The following is a 20,724-nucleotide window of genomic DNA, read 5'->3' as shown; positions in this document are numbered from 1 at the left end:
CCACTTATGAGACATGTAGAGTAGTCATGGAAACAGAAAATAATATGATGATTGCCAGGAGCTAGTAAGAAAGGGAAATGAGTTGTTGATCAAGGGACATAAAGTTTCACTTGCACAAGATGAAAAAATTCTAGAGATCTGTTATACAAAAATGTGAATATATTTAACACCATCAAATTGTACACTGTACAGTTTAAAATGGTTAAGCGAATTGGCCGGACACAGTGGCTCACACCTGTAATCCCAACACTTTGGGAGGCCAAGACAAGTGGATCACCTGAGGTCAGGAGTTTGAGACCAGCCTGGCCAACATGGTGAAACCCCGTCTCTACTAAAAATACAAAAATTAGCTAGACGTGGTGGTGGGCACCTGTAATCCCAGCTACTTGGGAGGCTGAGGCAGGAGAATCACTTGAACCTGGGAGGCGGAGGTTGCAGTGAACCAAGATCACTCTGGCCTGGGTGACAGAGCCAGACTTTGTCTCAAAAAAAAAAAAAAAAAAAGGTTAAGAGAATAAATTGGTTTTTTTTAAACCATAATTTTAGAATACTTATGGCCAAAACAAAAAACCATATTCTTCAAGGTATACTAAGAAATTCACTATTCTTTGCTTACCATAAATCGAGCATTAAATAGACTAAAATTATCCATATTTTAACAGTTGTATGATCTCACCTGTAACTCTTGGGATTTACGAGCTTGTTCCTGCTTGATACAGTTAATCATACTTTCTTTTACTTCATCCAGTATAGAGTATAAACTATCAAATTCTTCATCTAACTCTGAGAGTATGTTGGACGAATTTTCCTGTTTAAAAAACAAAACAAAACAATTTTACTGAAGAGCTATCAAACATTTAAAAATTAATAGGTATGCCCAAAAGAGAGAATAAATTTATATTATAAACTATATTGGCCTAATATAAAAAGAACATAATTCTAATATTTGACTTAAGGCTTTCAAAAGAGATAAATGCAACAAACTGCCTGCTAATGCTAACAGTACTGTTTCAGCTATATTATCAGTTAAGTTGCCTTTTATGGACTAGCCCCATACGCTCTTCACTTTACTGTTTCCACAGGACAACATGAAAGGATGTTTGAAGATTCCCAACTTTGTCCAGACCTTCAGTCTCTCAGGCAGACTTTAAGCCAGTGGTTTTTAACCTCTGGTGCGTATCAGAATCACTGGTGAGGTATTTTAATAAAATAGTCCAGAGATTTTAATTCAGTAATTCTGAGGAACACTTTGCACAAACAGAAATGAGGCAGATTTTGTCTAAATTTTAAAATCTTTCAAGGTCTCTAAAACACTGCATTTATATAAGATAAACAGAAATTTAAAGACTAAGTAATTATTTATTGGATCCTAAGATATTTATCAAATATTGAATCATCTAATGACTAGAATTTGTATTCAAATCCTGTATTTTATTAATTAAAATACAGGTAAGTTACTTGCCCAAAGCCACACTAGTAACTATGTTACTAAACATGGTCAATACGGCATTTCAAGTCTCTTGACTTCTCAGAGTTCCCCATTGCGTCCATAAGCAAGATGCTGCTACCTCAACAAAAAATAAATTAAATTATTTGTAAAATCCCTAGATAAGCAATATCCACACTTGCAACAAATAGGAGATAGAAGAAATTCTCTTAAGACATTTTTCAACTTGGATGAATCATTCAATTAAGAGAAGCGAACTGGCACTAAGAGAACTAATATATACAATCTATTATAATATTATGTCCAAACTTTTGCTTATAATGTTTATAAAAACTAGACATTTCACTGGCACCTCACCAAAGGTGGTGGTAATCATTTTACTAGTCTATTTACAATGGTAAGAACAACTACAGAAGTGGAATGTGCAGTCCGGAAGGGAAAAGACCTAACTCTAATCCCACACTAGCCACTCAGTAACAGCATGACCTTGTACAAGGCACTTAAATTCCTAGACCTCAGTTTATTAATTCATAAAAAAGAAATAGACTATTTTCCTCTCAATCACCAGATGGCATCTTGCTGCCTTTTGCCTACTACTAAGCCCCCATCTTCAGCAACAAGGGTGTAGTTTAATTCCCCCACTACTTTTTTTCTAACATTAAGGTAGAAATCAAAAATTTATCAACCAGAAGAATGGTTTGAGCTATATCTACATAAGATCTCTCTTTCCAGATATCAAATGTGATGATTCTCTTGTCCACAGATCAGGAGCTTTACAGTCATTAGCTTTATGCTTATCTAAAGAAAGCTGATTCACCAATTTTCCAATAAAATCCTTCAAGACAGCTAAAATAATGATTTTTTTTTCTTTTTTTCTTTTCTTTTTTTTTTTTTTTTTGAGACAGAGTCTTGCTCTATCAACCCAGGCTGGAGTGCAGTGGCACGATCTCGGCTCACTGCAACCTCCACCTCCTGGGTACAAGCGATTCTCCTGCCTCAGCCTCTCAACTAGCTGAGATTACAGGTGCCCACCACAACCAGCTAATTCTTTTATTTTTAGTAGAGATGGGGTTTCACAATGTTGGCCAGGCTGATCTTGAACTCCTAACTTCAGGTGATCCACCCAACTCGGCCTCTCATGAATGTTCTTTTTGCTAAAGATTATTTTGGTTATTCTGGGTCTTTTGTATTTCTATATACATTTTAGGATTTTTTCTATTTCTGTGGAAAATGACACTGGTATTTGGATAGAGATTACAATGAATCTGTAGATTACTTTGGGTAGTACAAATATTTTAACAATGTTAATTCTTCTAATCCACAAACATGGGATATTTTTCCATTCATTTATGTCTTCTTAAATTTCTTTCATCACTGTTTTATAGCTTTCAGTATACAGATCTTCCATTTCCTTAGGTAAATTTATTCCTATTTTTTTATGCTACAGTAAATGGGATTGTTTTCTTATTTTCTTTTTGAAATAGTTTGTTTTTCGTGTACAGAATACTGATTTTTGTGCATCGATATTGCATTCTGTAACTCTACCGAATTTATCAGTTCTAATAGTTTTCTGGTAGAGTCTTTGGAGTTTTCTAAAGACTAAGGCAGGAGAATCGCTTGAACCTGGGAAGCAGAAGTTGCAGTGAGTCGAGACTGCGACACTGCAATCCAGCCTGGGTGACAGAACAAGTCTTTGTCTCAAAAAAAAAAAAAGAAAAAAGTGGTGAGAGTAAACATCTTTGTCTTGTTCCTGACTTTACAGAAAAAGCTTTTGACTTCTCACCTTTGATAAGATGGTAGCCGTGAGACTGCTATTATACATATGGCCTTTACAGTGTTGTGGTACATTCCTTCTATACCCAATTTGTTGAGAGTTTTTATCATGAAAGGATGTTCAATTTTGTCAAATTATTTTTCTGCATCTACTGAGATAACCATACACTTTTTTTGTCTTTAGTTTTGTTAATATGGTATATCACATTTATTGACTTCTGTTGAACCATCCTTGCATCCCAGGCATGAAACCTACTGGATCATGGTAAATGATCTTTTTAATGTGCTACTGAATTCAGTTTGCTAATATTTTATTGAGAATTTTTGCATCTATGTTGATTAGGAATATTGGCCTGTAGTTCTCCCTTTTGTAGTATCCCTGGTTTGGCTTCATTATTGGGGTAATGTTGAATTTGTAAAATGGATTTGGAAGTACTCCCTCCTCTTTGATTTTTTTGGAAGAGGCTGAGAAGAACTGATAGTAGTTCTTTAAATATTTGGTAGAATTCAGCGATAAAACCACCAGGTTGCAGGCTTTTCCTTGATGGAAGACTTTATTGTGGATTCAATTTCCTTATTCATTATTGACCTATTCATATTTTCTATTTCTTTCTGATTCAGTCTTGGTAGATTTTACGTTTCTAGCAACCAGATTATCTTGAGTTCTCTCTTCCACAATCAGTATGTCACTACTTACAACATAAATTATCTCCCCAAACCTGGAACTATTTTCTTAAGTATTCCTCTCCCTCCTCAATGGGCCCTTTACCTTTTATTTAATTTCATCTGCTTCTACAAGTAGACCCCTTACCAATAACGTTTTCTTTTCTTTTTGAGACACAGTCTCGTTCTATCATCCAGGCTGGAGTGCAGTGGCACAATCACTGCTCACTGCAGCCTGGACCTCCTAGGCTCAAACGATCCTCCTACCTCAGCCTCCTGGGTAACTGGGACTACATGTGTATGCCACCACACCCAGTTAATTTTTTTAAAATTTTATTTATTTATTTATCTATTTATTTATTTATTTATTTACGGTAGAGATGGAGTCTTGCCATGTTGCCCAGGCTGGTTTCAAACTCCTGGGCTCAACCTATCAACCTGCATCAGCCTCCCAAAGTGCTGGGATTACAGGCATGAGCCATCACATGTGGCCAACATTTTTCTTCCATTGTTGACTGCAAAAGAAATGTTTTACTTGCCAGTACTTTTGAAAAAGTACAAATTGCTCTTTATATTAGAAAAAATGTCAAATGGAAAAGGACTAAAGTGAGCACTCTGGTATTCCCTAACAACTACTATTCCAGAGTTTTCCTTTTCTCTTACTATTTTGATTTTTCCATGGACAAAACAGGAATTGCAATGAAAACATTTTTACTTTATCTGCTATTTTAAAACCCTGCTCTCACCTCCATTAGTTTATAACCCAAAGTTCATAGAGTATATTTGTACTTCAGATTTGACTCATTAGTTGTGACGTATTTATATAAAATTTTTCATTAAAAAATCATACCTGAACTCCTTTTAGTGTATGATTTAGTGTATCAATGAAGTTCTGAATTTCATCATTTTTATTTGCCAGAGTTGAAATGATCCTCTGTAGAGCTTCCTAGAATTAAGAAAAACATTAAAACACTATATTTCAATGAAAGAGTTATAAAACTCATTAACAAGCATTCTCTAAACAAACTTTATGTAAGAGTACAACAAATAGGAGCAATGTAAAATTTCTCATTGTTCAAAACTTCCAAAGGCTTATAATTAGAAAAGATGGGGTATATATTTGTACTGTATTAAGCCCTCTTATTCCTAATATACAACTTAATCCCCATGATACTTTTCAGATTGAAACTGATCAGTTTAACTTAATACCAATAGAATTATTTTAGGTCATCGGCCATGGCAATGGAATAGAGCAAAATCTTTAAATGATGTAAAAACAAATGGAAACGGAATACAACATCAGGATCCAAGGAATAAAAGCAAGGAGACATAAATTCATCAACATTTTATTTATTTACAAAAATAAACATATTTTAGAGATATGAAACTAGATAATAAATGTGCATTTAGAATGACAACATTCATTCCAATGTTTACAGATGCCGTAGAACTATAATAAATCAAGCAATTTTAGTAGCAAATAGCTGAGACTTTGATAATGCTTCCTATTTAAATAAAACATTTGGTTAATTTTCTCTCTGGTTCGGTGCTATCCAATAAAATTTTCCACTGCGATGGAAATGTCCTATAAATGTGCTGCCCAATATGGCAGCCACCAGCCACACACAGTTAATGAAGTCTTGAAATGTGACTAGAACTGAGGAATTAAATTTAATTTTTCCAACTGTAATTAATTAATTTAAGTTTATATAGCCAAATGTAACCAATGCTATCATATTGGACAGCACAAGTCTAGCTGCAGTAACTACTCATTGGTAGCAATAGCAAAACCAAACAAGGTTATTTATAGTCTCAGAAAAAAATCAAATGCAAGTACTTTAATACTTTGTAATTTTCTCAGAAGCACAGGACTTTTTTCTGTAAGTACCTATGAGCTTAAATGTTTTAATAAAGCCTGTAAGACTTTGTGAAATAAAGGTTCTCCTAAAAAATATAATCAGATATCGATAAACGGTTATACATAAGGAGCCCAGGAAATAGTCTGAAGGGAGGTAACATCTTTTTTTTTAAGTTTTTTTTCTCAAGACAAGAGTTTTTTGCTCTTGTCTCCCAGGCTGGAGGGCAATGGCGTGATCTCGGCTCACTGCAACCTCCACCTCCTGGGTTCAAGCAATTCTCCTGCCTCAGCCTCCCGAGTAGCTGTAATTACAGGTGCCTGCCACCATGGCTCAGCCACTTTTTGCATTTTTAGTAGAGACAGGGCTTCACCACGTTGGCCAGGCTGGTCTCAAACTCTTGACCTCAGGAGATCCACCTGCCTCAGCCTCCCAAAGTGCTGGGATTGCACGTGTAAGCCACCATACCTGGCAACATTTTATACAAATGTTCACAAAGCATTTTAGTAGTGAAAAAAAATTTTTTTTCTTTGAGACTAAGTTTCGCTCTTGTTGCCCAGGCTGGAGTGCAATGGCAGGATCTTGGTTCACTGCAACCTCCACCTCTCAGGTTCAAGCGATTCTCCTGCCTCAGCCTCCCAAGCAGCTGGGATTACAGGTGTGCACCACCATGCCCAGCTAATTTTTGTATTTTTAGTAGAGACGGGGTTTCATCATGTTGGCCAGGCTGGTTTTGAATTCCTGACCTCAGGTGATCCACCTGCCTCGGCCTCCCAAAGTGCTGGGATTACAGGCATGAGCCACTGCACCCGGCTGAAAATTTTTAATTTAACAGTAACAGTTCTCCTTTGAGTCTCAAAATTCCTGGAGATAAGGAGGTTTTTATTATCATCTCTGGGGCTGCCTAAGGGTTCTCTGTTTTATTCACTTACACTATTTCTTCCCACTGTCACTACTGTTGGTATTTTAATATAGTAACACAAGGAAGTTATACTGTGAAAGAAGACCAATGAAGACCGAGAATTAAGTGTTTATCCTGCCAATACTCTTCCCAAGAACTGGTGCACCAAGACTTGGGGGAGGGGTGGACGCAGTTGGAGAAGCAACAGAGGTAATACAGAAATGGAGAAGAGGTCAAAGGACTTAAATCTTCCAAGTACTCACCCAAGGTAGGCTCAGTACTTTTTTCTTTCTTTTTTTGTTTTTGTTTTTGGTTTTTTTTGCTTTTTGTTTTTTGAGACAGTCTCACTGTCAACCAGGCTGGAGTGCAGTGACGCAATCTTGGTTCACTGCAACCTCACATACCAGGTTCAAGCAATTCTCCTGCCTCCATCTCCTGAGTAGCTAGGATTACAAGCATGTGCCACCACACCCAGCTAATTTTTATATTTTTAGTAGAGACAGGGTTTCACCATGTTGACTAGGCTGGTCTCGAACTCCTGGCCTCAAGTGATCTGCCTGCCTCAACTTCCCAAAGTGCTGGGATTACAGGCGCCACTGCATCCAGCCTCAATACATATTTATTATTTTATTTATTTATTTATTTATTTTTTGAGATGGAGTCTCACTGGGTCGCCCAGGCTGGAGTGCAATGGCGCCATCTCGGCTCACTGCAACCTCCACCCACAGGTTCAAGTGATTCTCCTGTCTCAGCCTCCTGAGTAGCTGGGATTATAGACATGAGCCACCATGCGCAGCTAATTTTTATATTTTTAGTAGAGACAGGGTTTTGCCATGTTGGCCAGGCTGGTCTCAAACTCCTGACCTCAGGTGATCCACCTGCCTTGGCCTCCCAAAGTGCTGGGATTACAGCCTTGAGCCACCATGCCCAGCTCAATACATATTTAAAAGCAATACAATGGAATAGTAAAAACAGGTCTGTACAATACTCAGACTTTATAGTAGGTTTCAGTTAATAAGACAGGGCTGTTTCTGGCTAATGAACTGAATCTGCCTCCCCTTCTATCCCTCAAAATGGCAGAGTTACATCCGTATTGTGCAGATGAGAAAACGGAGATTCAAAGTAACACTGCTAGTAAGTTAAAAATGATCTATGTTCAAAGCCCATGGTCTTAACTACTTTGGGATACTGCCTCTAAATCCAATCAATTAGCCCATCATATGGTCTACTCATACAATACAGTACATATTCTATTTGCCAAGAGTTTTCAATAACAGAGAACTGCTGGAATTTTCATAGTAGAGAATCACAGCTTGATTCACTGGGAGGCACATCTAATGAACTTCAGAGAAAAGTTGATAACATTCTACCAGAACAAGAGTAGAATAATCTTCTGAAAAGATCACCTTCTATGAAAAAGAGGAGCCAGGCCCAATGAATTCAACCCAGTAACAAAATTTCAATCACCATGATATACGTGAGTTCAATAAAAGCTGAAAAAAGGCCAGGCACAGTGGCTCACACCTGTAATCCCAACACTTTGGGAAGCTAAGGCAGGCAGATCACTTAAGGTAAGGAGTTCAAAACCAGCCTGGCCAACATAGTGAAACTCCTCTCTACTAAAATTATAAAAATCAGCCAGGTGTGGTGGTGTGCACCTGTAATCCCAGCTACTCAGGAGGCTGAGGCAGGAGAATCACTTGAACTCAGGAGGTGGAGGCTGCAGTGAGTCGAGATCACACCACTGCACTCCAGCCTGGGCAACAGAGCAAGATTTTGTCTCAAAAAAAAAAAAAAAAAAACTGTCAGGCACAGTGGCTCATGCCTGTAACCCCAGCACTTTGGGAGGCTAAGACCGGTGGATCACCTGAGGTCAGAAGTTTGAAACCAGCCTGGCCAACAAGGCGAAACCCTGTCTCTACTAAAAATACAAAAATTAGGCAGGCGTGGTGGTAGGCGCCTGTAATCCCAGCTACTCAGGAGGCTGAGTCAAGAAAATTGCTTGAACCCGGGAGGTAGAGGTTGCAGTGAGCCGAGATCACACCACTACATTCCAGCCTGGGTGACAGAGCAAGATTCCGTCTCAAAAAAAAAAAAACTCAAAAAAACTTTCCACCAAAAAACTTATAAAACATTGGTACCAAAAAAAAAAAAAAAAAAGGCAGACATAGAGCAAAAAATAAAATATCCTTAGCATAGCTTCCCATCTATGTATTTTTTTTTTTTGGTCTAAGTTTAGTAGCAAGCTTTGCATTTCAGAAATTATATAGCAAAAATCTGGAGATAGTTGTAGTTTATGGCCCCAACTAGGTAAGACCTGAGCTCCAAAGATTTTAATGAGAAACCTTTTTTTTTTTTTTTTTTTTGAGGCTCTGTCACACGGGTGGGAGTGCAGTGACACAATTGCAGCTCACTGCAGCCTCAACCTCTTGGGCTCAAGCCATATCCACCTGCCTCATTGTTTGATTTTTTGTAGAGACGAGGTCTCACTATGTTGCCCAGGCTGGTCTCAAACTTCTGGGCTCCAGCAATTCTCTCACCTCAGCCTCCTGAAGTTACAGGCATGATCCCTGCTCCCAGCTAAAGCCTACCTTTTTAATGTTCCTGTTTTTTACTGAGTACAGTCCAAGACATCTAAATGCTCTAATTTTGAATCAGATCTTCAGGTTAAATCCTCTGCTCCTTTAAGAGCTACCAACCTGCTGCAAGTTAACAGACTGGTCCAGTAGTGACGTTAGAGATCAGAAAACAGGCTTTACCAACTGTAACGTTTTCATTCTCCTTAAAGCAGTACTGTCCAATATAAATATAGTAGGAGCCAATAGCAGCCACATCAAAAAAGTAAAGGAAAAACAGGAGAAATTAATTTTAATATTTTATTTAATAGATTCAAAATACATCATCATTTCAACATGTAGTCAATATTTAACAATTAATGAGTTTTTCTTTTTTTTGATACTGAGTCTTCAAAATTCAGTTTGTATTTTACACTTATGCATATCTCAATTCAAAACTGGCCACATTTCAAGTGCTCAAAAACCACATTATGGCTAGAAGCTACCATCCTGGAAAATACAGACTTAAGAGGTCTATGTCATCTAAACAGACCATATATTTCTAAGAGTGGAAATAGGGCAGAGATCCTCTATTAATCTTATTAATTTGCAATTAAAAATAAACGACCTAAAAGCTTTCTGAACTTTTTCTTGGAAGACCAGAATTTCTTTATGTGCTTATGTTATGCCAGATTCTTGAATTATAATAACTATATGTGGATATAAGTTAAAATATTACAACCAACTTCCTTTATCAGAATTTCGCTAATTTCTCAGTTTTTAATTTACATTAATATTAACTCTAGAAAGTGAAAGACATTTTAAAATTACCAACTCTCAAAATAAATTGGTGCATAAGTAACATCACTTTGGGATCCAAAACCATAACAGAAGAAACAAATACACTCCTCTCTCCTGTGAAATTTATGCTGTTCACTCATGTTTTTGGTAAGAGAAGACTTCTTGGGATCACAAAAAGTACAAATGTCCATGTCACAGTTGGCAGCTAACAAAAACAAGACTGCACCTGAGGACAACTGACATATAGGTTAGACAAATTCAAAGAATCATCAGAATAATGCCCTCCATTTTCTATGATACTATCCCATACCTCCAAAAAATATCATCCTTAGACTACAATTTTTTTTTTTTTTTGAGATGGAGTCTCACTCTGTTACCCAGGCTAGAGTGCAGTGGTGCAATCTCGGCTCACTGCAACCTCCACCTCCCAGGTTCAAGCAATTCTACTGCCTCAGTCTCTCGAGTACCTGGGATTACAGGTGCAAGCTACCATGCCTGGCTAATTTTTTGTATTTTTTAGTAGAGATGGGGTTTCACCATGCTGCCCAGGCTGTTCTTGAACTCCTGACCCTGTGATTCACCTGCTTCGGCTTCCCAAGTGCTGGGATTACAGGCATGAGCCTCTGCGCCCAGTGATTACAGTTAATCTTATCTTTACCATTCCCCTAAATTCATTCAAAATTCTATTACCACAGATGAAAGACCCTTTTCAACTGTATTGGCCTAAGATGTATTAATAGCCATACTTCTGGAAAGAAACTCTGCAATCTATGTTAAAGCCTTTAGGGGAATGATATCCTATATGAATTGCGTAAGGCTGTAAAAATACTGTACTTTCCCAGAAAGTGGATGAGAAAGAAAGGTCTTTAAAGACTGATACAGTATTTCTGGGAAACATGGTCTCATTCTTTGAAGAGAGAGCACTCTACAGCTCTTGAATTTAACAAGGAGTTCCAGTACAGCATGGGAGTCTGTAATACACACCTAGATAAAGGGTCTACATTCTGAGAAAAGTTGCTTTACCCTAATGCCAAAACTGCAAAGACTAAAGGCCTAGATTATTTTGAGGGGATGCACTCCAATCTTTAGATGGGGAGGGCTTCAGCGCCTTTGCTACAATACAACACTGAGATGCTGTCAGAATGGACAAGCCAGCTGTAGAGGACTCTGGAACCCCAGCATTTAAGATCATCTATATTTTCAAAGCTGCCGAATACATTACTAAACATGGTTGCAGAAGCAGCAACCATTCAGATCATAAAGAGAAAGTCACAGCAACCAATGTGACCTTGTTAGCTAATACAGATAAAATGCTGCCTCTCTGTTAAGCTTTTCTAAGCTTAAAGGTAGGAAATATCCGCAAAGTTCCCCAAGGGCAGACTACTGAGACAAAGGCTCCAGAAGCTCTGATCCACTTGCCCTTTAATCTGCAACTGCTGTGGAGAGGATGAGCAAATGAAAAAGACTGTAATCCAGAGCTCATATTTAGCATTCTAAAATAGTAAAAGTTCATCAGTGAGAGGGCCAAGGCTTCAGCTTTTCTGACCCTCACAAGAATGGGGATTGGCTGGAACTAAGTGGAAATGACATAAAGATAAAAAGCACTAAGGAACTTGGTGCTCAGTTGAACTGGAAAACAAGTTACACGGAATTAGAATATTTAAGACAAAACTACCACCAGCACCAAAACATGAAAACTAAAGAATTAAGATTACATGTGCTGAGTTCGGAAACTTGACCCTAGCTTGTATATGTGACATAAAGCTAAAATTTTCTCTACAGTGGTAGGAGTCAAGTAAAAGGTGTATATAAGGATAGTATGTGCCTAATCTAGGAGGTATACAAGGGGAGACTGGCTGAATAGGTATCAAACCCAGCAATTTTTAAAAAGTGTTTTCTAGATATGGTAGGCAATATGCCAAGGCAGAGAAAGAGAGCAGAAAAGATCTAAAAGACATCATAATGCAATGAGTTTTCTACCCCAGTCTATCCCTCCAGGACTTCCAAATTTAATCAAGAGCAAAGACAGAAAGCTAGGCCATCATCACTATCTCCTCTCCTCTAATTTGTGCTCTACATGAAGTCACAAAGTTCTATAGATTGTACCTTCTTAATGGTTCAACTGATAGCAGCAGGAGGCAGATCTAGTCCTAGGTAGATGGGGCGGATCCCTGGTGAAACCTGACCTTCAGGCTGAAGACAGCCTGAAGCCTGAAAACTGGGCTGCCAGTTCCTGATGGAATCCACCAACCTGAATGAGAATTTCCTTTATGCCTTTCAGTCAAACAAATAGTGCTTTTTCCAGGCCCACCCATGGACCAATCAGCACATACTTCCTCCTGCCCGTGGACCAATCAGCATAAACTACCCCATTTTGAGCCCATAAAAACCCTGGACTCAGCCACATATCTGGACTACCCATTTCAGGACTCCTCACCACTAAGAGCTATTCTGTCACTCAGTAAAACTCTCCACTGCCTTGCTCACCATCCAGTCGTCCATGTCACCTCATTCTTCCTGGACTCTGGACAAGAAGTCAGGAACCACTGAAAGGCAGGCGCGGAAAGGGCTGTAACACTTTCCTGGCTCGCTTGCCAAGCTGCAGACAGGAGCAAAAGGGGCTGTAACATGTTCCCGGCCGGCTCACCAAGCTGCAGGCAGTGACATGAACTGCAGAAGTGAAGAGTGGCAACACTTCTAAGGGCCTAGACCTCAGGATTCCCTGAGCCAGAGCTGTAACACTATAGCCCTCCCACCTTCCACCAGCATCAGGCGGCTGCCCCACATGACAGGAGGTGACAACAGGACTAGGCCAGCCTGGGAGCCACAGGCCCAGGTGAGGTGGCAGGAGTGCCCCACTGCTCCCACTGGCCAAGCTGCGGGTGGCAGGAACAAGAACGCTGTAGCACCCCTGCCCCCAACCCCTTGGGGCTCCACAGTTACTGGCATCTCTGAGTTTTCAGGCACCACTGCATTCACCTCATCCAGACACAGGCACCCACAGAGGAAACCACTTGCAGTATGCTTGGTTCAGCTGCAGCCTCACATGGAGCTGGTGACTGTGCCAGTGCCTGGAGCTGCCCGCATGGCCACAGCAGCCAGCATGCTAGGCTGTCCACAGTGGCCGTACCCCAAGCTCACTTGCTCGCTCACATATCCCTCACTGCTCCATGCCTGGATCGCCCTTGGCAGGTGTGGGATCCAGGCCAGTAGTATGAGCTGAGCACAGCCTGCCAGGCCAAGTGAGCAGAACGAGCCCAGCAGGCATGAGTGAAACTCAAGGAGAGACACTGCCAGCCACAGAGGTTTCCAGCTGGTTAAGAAACATCCAAAGTATCCTGTGACATTAGAATTATTACTACTATCTTAGTAAAAGTTACCATGATATCTCAACCTATATCTCAATCTTCACTGTAGCAAAACTTCTTAATCAGACTCTGATGATAATCTTTCTCCCCAGTAATCAGTTCTCTATATACTTCAGCCAGGGTAATGATGGCATCAAGCTTCCTGATCGGTATTCTTCAATGGCTTCCCATTGTACCTTGGATAAAACTGAAAATCTTTAACATGACCTATAAGATCTCAAATGATCTGTGCACTGCCTACCTCACCTGCTTTATCTCCCCAGACTTCCTCTCTCTTATTACACTCCAGCTGCATAGCTGGCTATGAATTTATCTCATTTGACTTGCTTCCTCCTAGGAGCCCTCTCATTTATCAGTTCCTCTACCTATAACCCCTGTCCTAAAACATATACACAATGTACTGACAAAACAAATTCCAAAAATGTACTTATAGAATGAGCCCATGTTACATATGTTCATTTCTTTTTTTTTTTTTCATCAAAGCCTATGGGTGAAGGAGGGCAAAGACAACTTTCATCTGCCCCACGGGATTCTATCAACCTTAAAGGATGCCTGCGAAGTTCTCAGATTTTTATATCAGATCTCAAGCCTCCCATTACCTTCTAAACACTGATGGATAAAGTAATAGATAAACATAGATGAATAAAGGCAATATAAATTATCTAAAGCTTATCTAGAAAATTATGTAAGACTCAGGTGGTGATAACTAAAAGTTCTAGGTGACGCAGGTCTGAAGACATGCTTTGACAAATGCCAATTCTGCTAAATCATAGTAAAATATATGACATAACTCTCCATAGGAAGTCTGCACAGGCAATGTCAGCAATTGTCTTTTGGTGATATAACACAATTACCAGACCCTCATAATAACAACAAAAAAATACAATGATGTGACTATGGATTTAGACTAAGGCAACTGCTACACCAACAAGAAAAAGCATTATATACACCCTAGCCAAGCACAAGCACAACCACTGTCATCGTCATGGAATGAATCAAAGTAATCTAAGATGTACACGACATGAGCTACTCCCTTCAATGCAGCACAGCTTAAAGTTACGTTTATAATCACTATCAATCAAGTAAAAGGATAATCAATAGACTGAGCAAAAGAGCACTTTGGTACTCTTAAGTGCCAAGTACTATCTTAAGCTCTCTACATATTATTAATTCATTTAATCCTTTCAAGAATCCTATGAAGTAAGATACTATAATTATCCTCGTTTTCCAATGAGGAAGCTGACGCATGGAGAAGTTAAGCAGCTTGCCTAGAATATCAAGGCTAATATGTCACATAGTCAGGATTCAAATTAAGACAGTTTGATTCCTGAGTCTATGCTCTTAAAGGACTACACTGTACTGCCTGATAAAGTAGAGATCAGAGGTTCATGAACAGGTCAGAATGGCTAAAGGCATCCAAAGGACTAAGATTTTACTTCAAGATAAGAAATCTGGAACTGATCAACAGGTTATAACCCCAAATCAGAGGGCATCAGCATCCATGTGATCATAATTAGAGAAATGTTGACATATGGGTTTCCCACCAGCATCTTCTCTGACCAGGAGAAGATTTCTGAGTCAAATTCTACAGCAGTATTCCAGAAAATCAAGATACAAAAATCTAGAGCCCCTGCAAATACCACAAATAGATCTATAATTTAAGGGGGTCAAACTATTATTATAGCCAATTTAGTTAGAATTTCATTAAGCACCTTCTACGTGCCAGGCTCTGTGCTGCTAACATGCAGTATCTTTTTAATCATCACATCTGATTAAAAAAAAAATAGTAGTATTAGTCTTCACACTTTATGGTTGGAAAAAGGAAAGATTCAAGATGTTAAGAAACTTGTTTTAGGTCACACAGTTATCAACTGGCAGTCACGATTCAAATCCAGGAGGTTGTCCCCAGAACCTCTGCTTTTCAAATCCAGGAGGTTGCCTCCAGAGCCTGTACTCTAGGCTGTTTAAACTGTTGGGGACTATACGAGATAATCACAGGGTTCCTGCAACCAGAGGAAAGGGATTGATCAAACCAGCATGTAACATTCCTGGAAAATGCCCAACTGCCACCAGAAATGATGTCACTTGCATCATCCCACACATAGACCTGTCCTTTGAATTAAGTGACTTCATGCTAAACCCCTCCATCGACTCCAATGGGATGGCACCAGGTTCAAGAGGCTGAAGAAGAAACCGAGAGCCACCAAATGAGACATGGTGTTTTATTGAGGGATTACATACAAGGGAGAGAGTCCAGTGGTGGCAGGCTGGGCAGAACTGCCTTAAATACAGAAAAGGTCCAGTGACAGTGAGCTGGACAAGATAACTACACAGCCCAGTGAAACTCAGAACACTCATTCAGGTGAGTCTGCCATACAGGCTCATTCTAATAGTATGCTTAAACTATCGCTGTTAGGTAGGTTTACCATACAGTGATAAGAGCTGAATCCAGAAAGCTCTATCCAGCTGTTAGCTAGATAACCAGAATCTCGCCAGTTATTTTGACAAAAGTATCATGCTCAGATGTGATGCAAGAAGGTGAAAAAAAGAGAACTGGGAAATTCAGGAATCTAATCATCATAATATACCTAAAAGATGGAAGGCTACACCCTCTGTAACAGTGAAACAGTTGAGAACACTACCTGTACACAGATGTAACTGAGACAGCCTACAATCAATTCTGATTTAGTCTAGCTTACCAGCTGAGAAAAAAATCTAAATGCTAGTAAAAGAACTGGCTGGGGAATGCTGCCTTTCTGCCCTGAATCCAGTTTAAGATATCACGGCATAAGAGGAGGTAATCTCCCATCTAGAATTTGAGGGATGTAAAGCACACCAGAGGATAATGAAGCCTTAACCATGTTCAGTGGCCTCTGAACTGGCTGTTTTACCCAGTAAAGTCAAGGAGGCTCATAGTCGGCCAAAGAAACCAGAGGTCCTACCATTTAATGAAAGAAGGTGGCATTGGAGTGGAGATGGGAGTATTAGTATAAACTAACAACTCTTCTCAAGGGCAACTTGACAATACGTATCAAATACAATTTTTGAAGTATATATATATTGACTCAGTAATTCTATTTCTAATTTATTCTAAGTGAATAATTAAGGGTGTAAGCAGAGACTCAGCTAAAAGGATGCTCATCTGTGACATTTATAACATTAAAAGGTTGGGATCAACAAAAATACACAACAAAAGGGTACTGATTAAATAAAATCAAGTAAAACATGCATACAAAAGAATTCTGTTGAATAATTAAAAGTATTGTAGAATGATTAATATGGAAAAATATCCATAATTATGTGAAATGCAAATTATAGAGCAGCATATATAGCATGATACCGTAATTTTTAAAAAGTTTTTATATGCATATCAAAAAACTAGATGGTGATATAAATGTTGAAGAGATTATCTCCGGGTGGCAGAATTGAGTCATTTTTATTTTATTTTCATGTTATTTATATTCCTATTTTCCTACAATAAACTTATATTACCTATATTTATAATGCAATAGAAATGCAAACACTGGCTATGTTAATACTTTTTAAATAAATTAGTTCAAAATGCAATTAATAGCAATTAACAAGCATCAATAACTGAAATCAGATTCTATCAGAACCTTGTGGCTGGGAAGAAGTGCCAAAAAAGGGTGAAAAACGTATTTTTAAAAGTCTGGAGATAAAATCCACCAACTTTAAAATATTTTCCACCATAAGTTAGAGTGGAATATCTATCACTATGGCAAACATTCAATATGTGTTTACTGCATGAATAATCCTCCTTACATTTAGCCAAGTATTGCAAACAAGCACTATGTTAAATTTTTTTATAAAAAGGTCTGCTTCACTATCTTTCTAATTTTTAAAAACTGCCAAGTTCAATTGAAAAATGAAGATATCTGTATTACATATAATGGTCGTAAGTATGTCAACATGGTGTTCATTTCTCTTTTTTTTTTTTTTTTTGAGACAGAGTCTTGCTCTGTTGCCCAGGCTGGAGTGCAGTGGCGTGATCTCGGCTCACTGCAAGCTCCACTGCCCGGGTTCATGCCATTCTCCTGCCTCGGCCTTCCGAGTAGCTGGGACTACAGGTGCCCGCCACCATGCCCAGCTAATTTTTTGTATTTTTAGTAGAGACGGGGGTTTCACCGTATTAGGATGGTCTCGATCTTCTCACCTCATGATCCACCTGCCTCAGCCTCCCAAAGTGCTGGGATTACAGGCATGAGCCACCACACCCAGCCCATTTCTACTTTCTTGCTCACAGTTCTACTTTAGATAGCTAAGACATTCCTTCAAAAGAGTTGAAAAAAGGGGAGAGATATGTATAGACACACACATACACACATACACACACACAATAAAAATAGTGATTTTAGGCTGTGCGAGGTGTCTCATGCCTGTAATCCCAGCACTTTGGGAGAGTCATCTGAGGTCAGGCAGGAGTTCAAGACCCCCCTGGCCAACATGGCAAAACCCCATCTCCACTAAAAATTTTAAAAATTAGTTGGGTGTGGTGGTAGGCGCCTATAATCCCAGTTACTAGGGAGGCTGAGACACAAGAATCGCTTGAACCCAGGAAGCAGAGGTTGCAGTGAGCCAAGATTGCGCCACCGCACTCCAGCCTGGGCGACAGAGCAAGACTCTGTCTCAAAAAAAAAAATAGTGATTTTTATTTGTGGCAACAAGAGAGACCGAATTCCAGGTTTTTACCTAAATCATGTTCTTTATCATCTATCAACTATTTTCACTATTCTTCAACTATTTAGCTTCTTAAAAAAAACAAACAACAACAACTTTAGGTCAGATGTGATGGCTCATGCCTGTAATCCCAACACTTTGGGAGGCCAAGGCGAGCCAATCGTTTGAGCACAAGAGTTCAAGACTGGCCTGGACAACACGGCAAAACCCTGTCTCTACAGAAAACACAAAAATTAGCCAGGCAATATGGTGGCATGCACCTGTAGTCCCAGATGCTCAGGACGCTGAGCTGGGAGGATAGCTTGAGTGCAAAAGGCAGAGATTGCCGTGGTGAGCCATCAGCCTGAGGAAGACAGCGAGACTCTGATGAAGGAAGGAAGGAAGGGAAGGAGGGAGGGAGGGAGGGAAGGAAGGAAGGGAGGTAGGGAAGAGGGGGGAGAAAGGAAGGAAGGGAGGGAGACAGGGAAGGAGGGGGGAGAGGAAGAGGGACGGAACCCTGCTTTATAGGGACTTATCCCTGTTCCATTTTAAGTTTTAATTACTTTAATCATACCACCATTGAAATGCAAATAATTCAGGCAAGAACGGTGGTAATGAAAAAACTTTGGGTTGTAAAGAAAAACTTCGCTTGAATCCAGACTACTATTTGCTAGCTGTGTGACTCTGAACAAGACACTTAGCCTCCCTGGGCTTCATTTTCCCTAACAGTGCAATAGGAATAAGAACTGTTGTGACAGTTCAACACAATACTGGATGCAGAACAATAGTCAAATTTCATTTCTCTTTCCTCAGGAAACAATTTTTTTTTAACTGAGGAGTAATTCTGGAACATGGAACACTTGGTTGGTTATGGGTGTGGTGGGGTTCTTGGAACTCGTAAGGTACAAGAGGAAGGCAAAGAATAGCACATAGCTTGGAGCAGGAAACTGGCATAAGGAAACTGAGTGTAGATAGGCTACTTGTTGCAGGTTGTCATGTTTAAAACTCCTCCTGCTCAGTTCAATCTCCCCAATCTAGTTTTGTCCAGTCAAGCCTCACCTGTCACTCACTACCCCTTTCCAAGTAGGAAGAATATGCAGGAAAAATAGTGGGGAAAAGCAAACAAGTGACAATACATGCTCTTGGTGAATTCCTTCCTCTGGGCTCTCATCTCCCTTCCTCTCCACCCTTTCGTATTCCTACAGTAAGTACCTTTCTTAGAAAGAGTGATCCCTATGCATGTGAATAATCTGTACAAAAATTTAACTTAAACTATAAAATTTCAAGCTCCAAGATTCTAAAAAGGTACAAATGTCTTATTTGTTTCAATGTTTTCTTTGAACGTGCACATTTTATCCGGTAAAGAAACCTTTGGGATTTTATCTTAAAACCGTTTAAAGACATAATCAAAAGGTTTGAGTATCAAACAAAAGCCACCTATCCATAACACATCCTGTTCACAAAAGCGTCCCAGAAACTCGATATAAACAAAACCCCTCTATTTATTTCCAGGAGTTAATACTGTGGTTTTCTGTATCCAACAGTATGCCTTACATACCCGGGGTTATTATGTTTTCTTCCTCTACTCAAACAGAGCATCTGTTGCTAACATTAACACTGAAGTCCAAGTTATTTTCACAGACAAAAAAGCAGCTGGTCAAGCTAATTCATTTGTTGACTAGCCACCATCAAGCTTCTGTAAGACTGTCTAGTTAACCTCTATTGTCAGCCTGCATGAGTCAGAACTTCCAATCCTCTTCCTATTAGAATTTAACAACTCTTCTCTGGCACCTAACAACTCTTCTCTGGCACCACCATGTGAATCGTTTCTTACAGATATAATAGCAGAAAATATGCTTTAAAAGTAAAAATGTCGGGCCGGGCGCAGTGGCTCACGCCTGTAATCCCAGCACTTTGGGAGGCCGAGGCAGGGGGATCATGAGGTCAGGAGATGGAGACCATCCTGGCTAACACGGTGAAACCCCGTCTCTACTAAAAAATACAAAAAACTAGCCGGGCGTGGTGACGGGCGCCTGTAGTCCCAACTACTCGGGAGGCTGAGGCAGGAGAATCGCGTGAATCCCGGAGGCGGAGCTTGCAGTGAGCCGAGATCGCACCACTGCACTCCAGCCTGGGCGACAGAGGGAGACTCCATCTCAAAAAAAAAAAAAAAGGAAAAATGTCTACACTGAATTTTAAAAGAAGAAAGTTAATTTGAAGTTAGGATTATTAAATTAATAGCAGTAGCTAAACAGTATTTTTGTATGCTAGGCATTGTTAAGTGGCTTTTAAAAATGAACGCTAGACCAGGCACGGTGGCTCAAGCCTGTAATTCCAGCGCTTTGTGAGGCTGAGGCAGGCGGATCACCTGAGTGAGGTCAGGAGTTTGAGACCAGCTGGCCATCATGGTAAAACCCCATCTCTACTAAAAATACAAAAATTAGCCAGGTGTGGTGGGGGACGCCTGTAATTCCAGCTACTCAGGAGGCTGAGGCACGAAAATCTCTTGAACCCAGGAAGCAGACATTGTAGTGAGCCGAGATTGCACCATTGCACTCCAGCCTGGCCGACAAGAACAAAACTCCGTCTCAAAACAAAACAAAACAAAACAAAACAAAACACAATCCTCACAATACTCCTGTGAGAGAAGTACAATTGTTATCTCTATTTTACAGATGAAGAA

At 39.6% G+C, this 20,724-nt stretch overlaps 1 protein-coding gene across 1 annotated transcript in view; it reads right to left on the bottom strand.

Moving 5' to 3' along the window:
• Nucleotides 1-9,433, bottom strand: part of FSD1L (fibronectin type III and SPRY domain containing 1-like) — a 69,954-nt gene extending 60,521 nt beyond the window's left edge. Inside the window, exons 1-3 of the mRNA XM_011966359.1 lie at nucleotides 9,340-9,433; nucleotides 4,734-4,829; nucleotides 677-808 (exon numbers count right to left, since the gene is read on the bottom strand). Coding sequence (XP_011821749.1) covers nucleotides 677-727 — 51 coding nt within the window. The 5' untranslated portion in view covers nucleotides 728-808; nucleotides 4,734-4,829; nucleotides 9,340-9,433. The remainder of the gene's footprint in view (nucleotides 1-676; nucleotides 809-4,733; nucleotides 4,830-9,339) is intronic.
• Between the last annotated feature and the right edge of the window lie 11,291 nt (nucleotides 9,434-20,724).

This window comes from Mandrillus leucophaeus, unplaced genomic scaffold (assembly GCF_000951045.1).
Source record: "Mandrillus leucophaeus isolate KB7577 unplaced genomic scaffold, Mleu.le_1.0 Scaffold76, whole genome shotgun sequence".
Classification (NCBI taxonomy): Eukaryota; Metazoa; Chordata; class Mammalia; order Primates; family Cercopithecidae; genus Mandrillus; species Mandrillus leucophaeus.
This window is presented reverse-complemented; position numbering and strand designations above follow the sequence as displayed.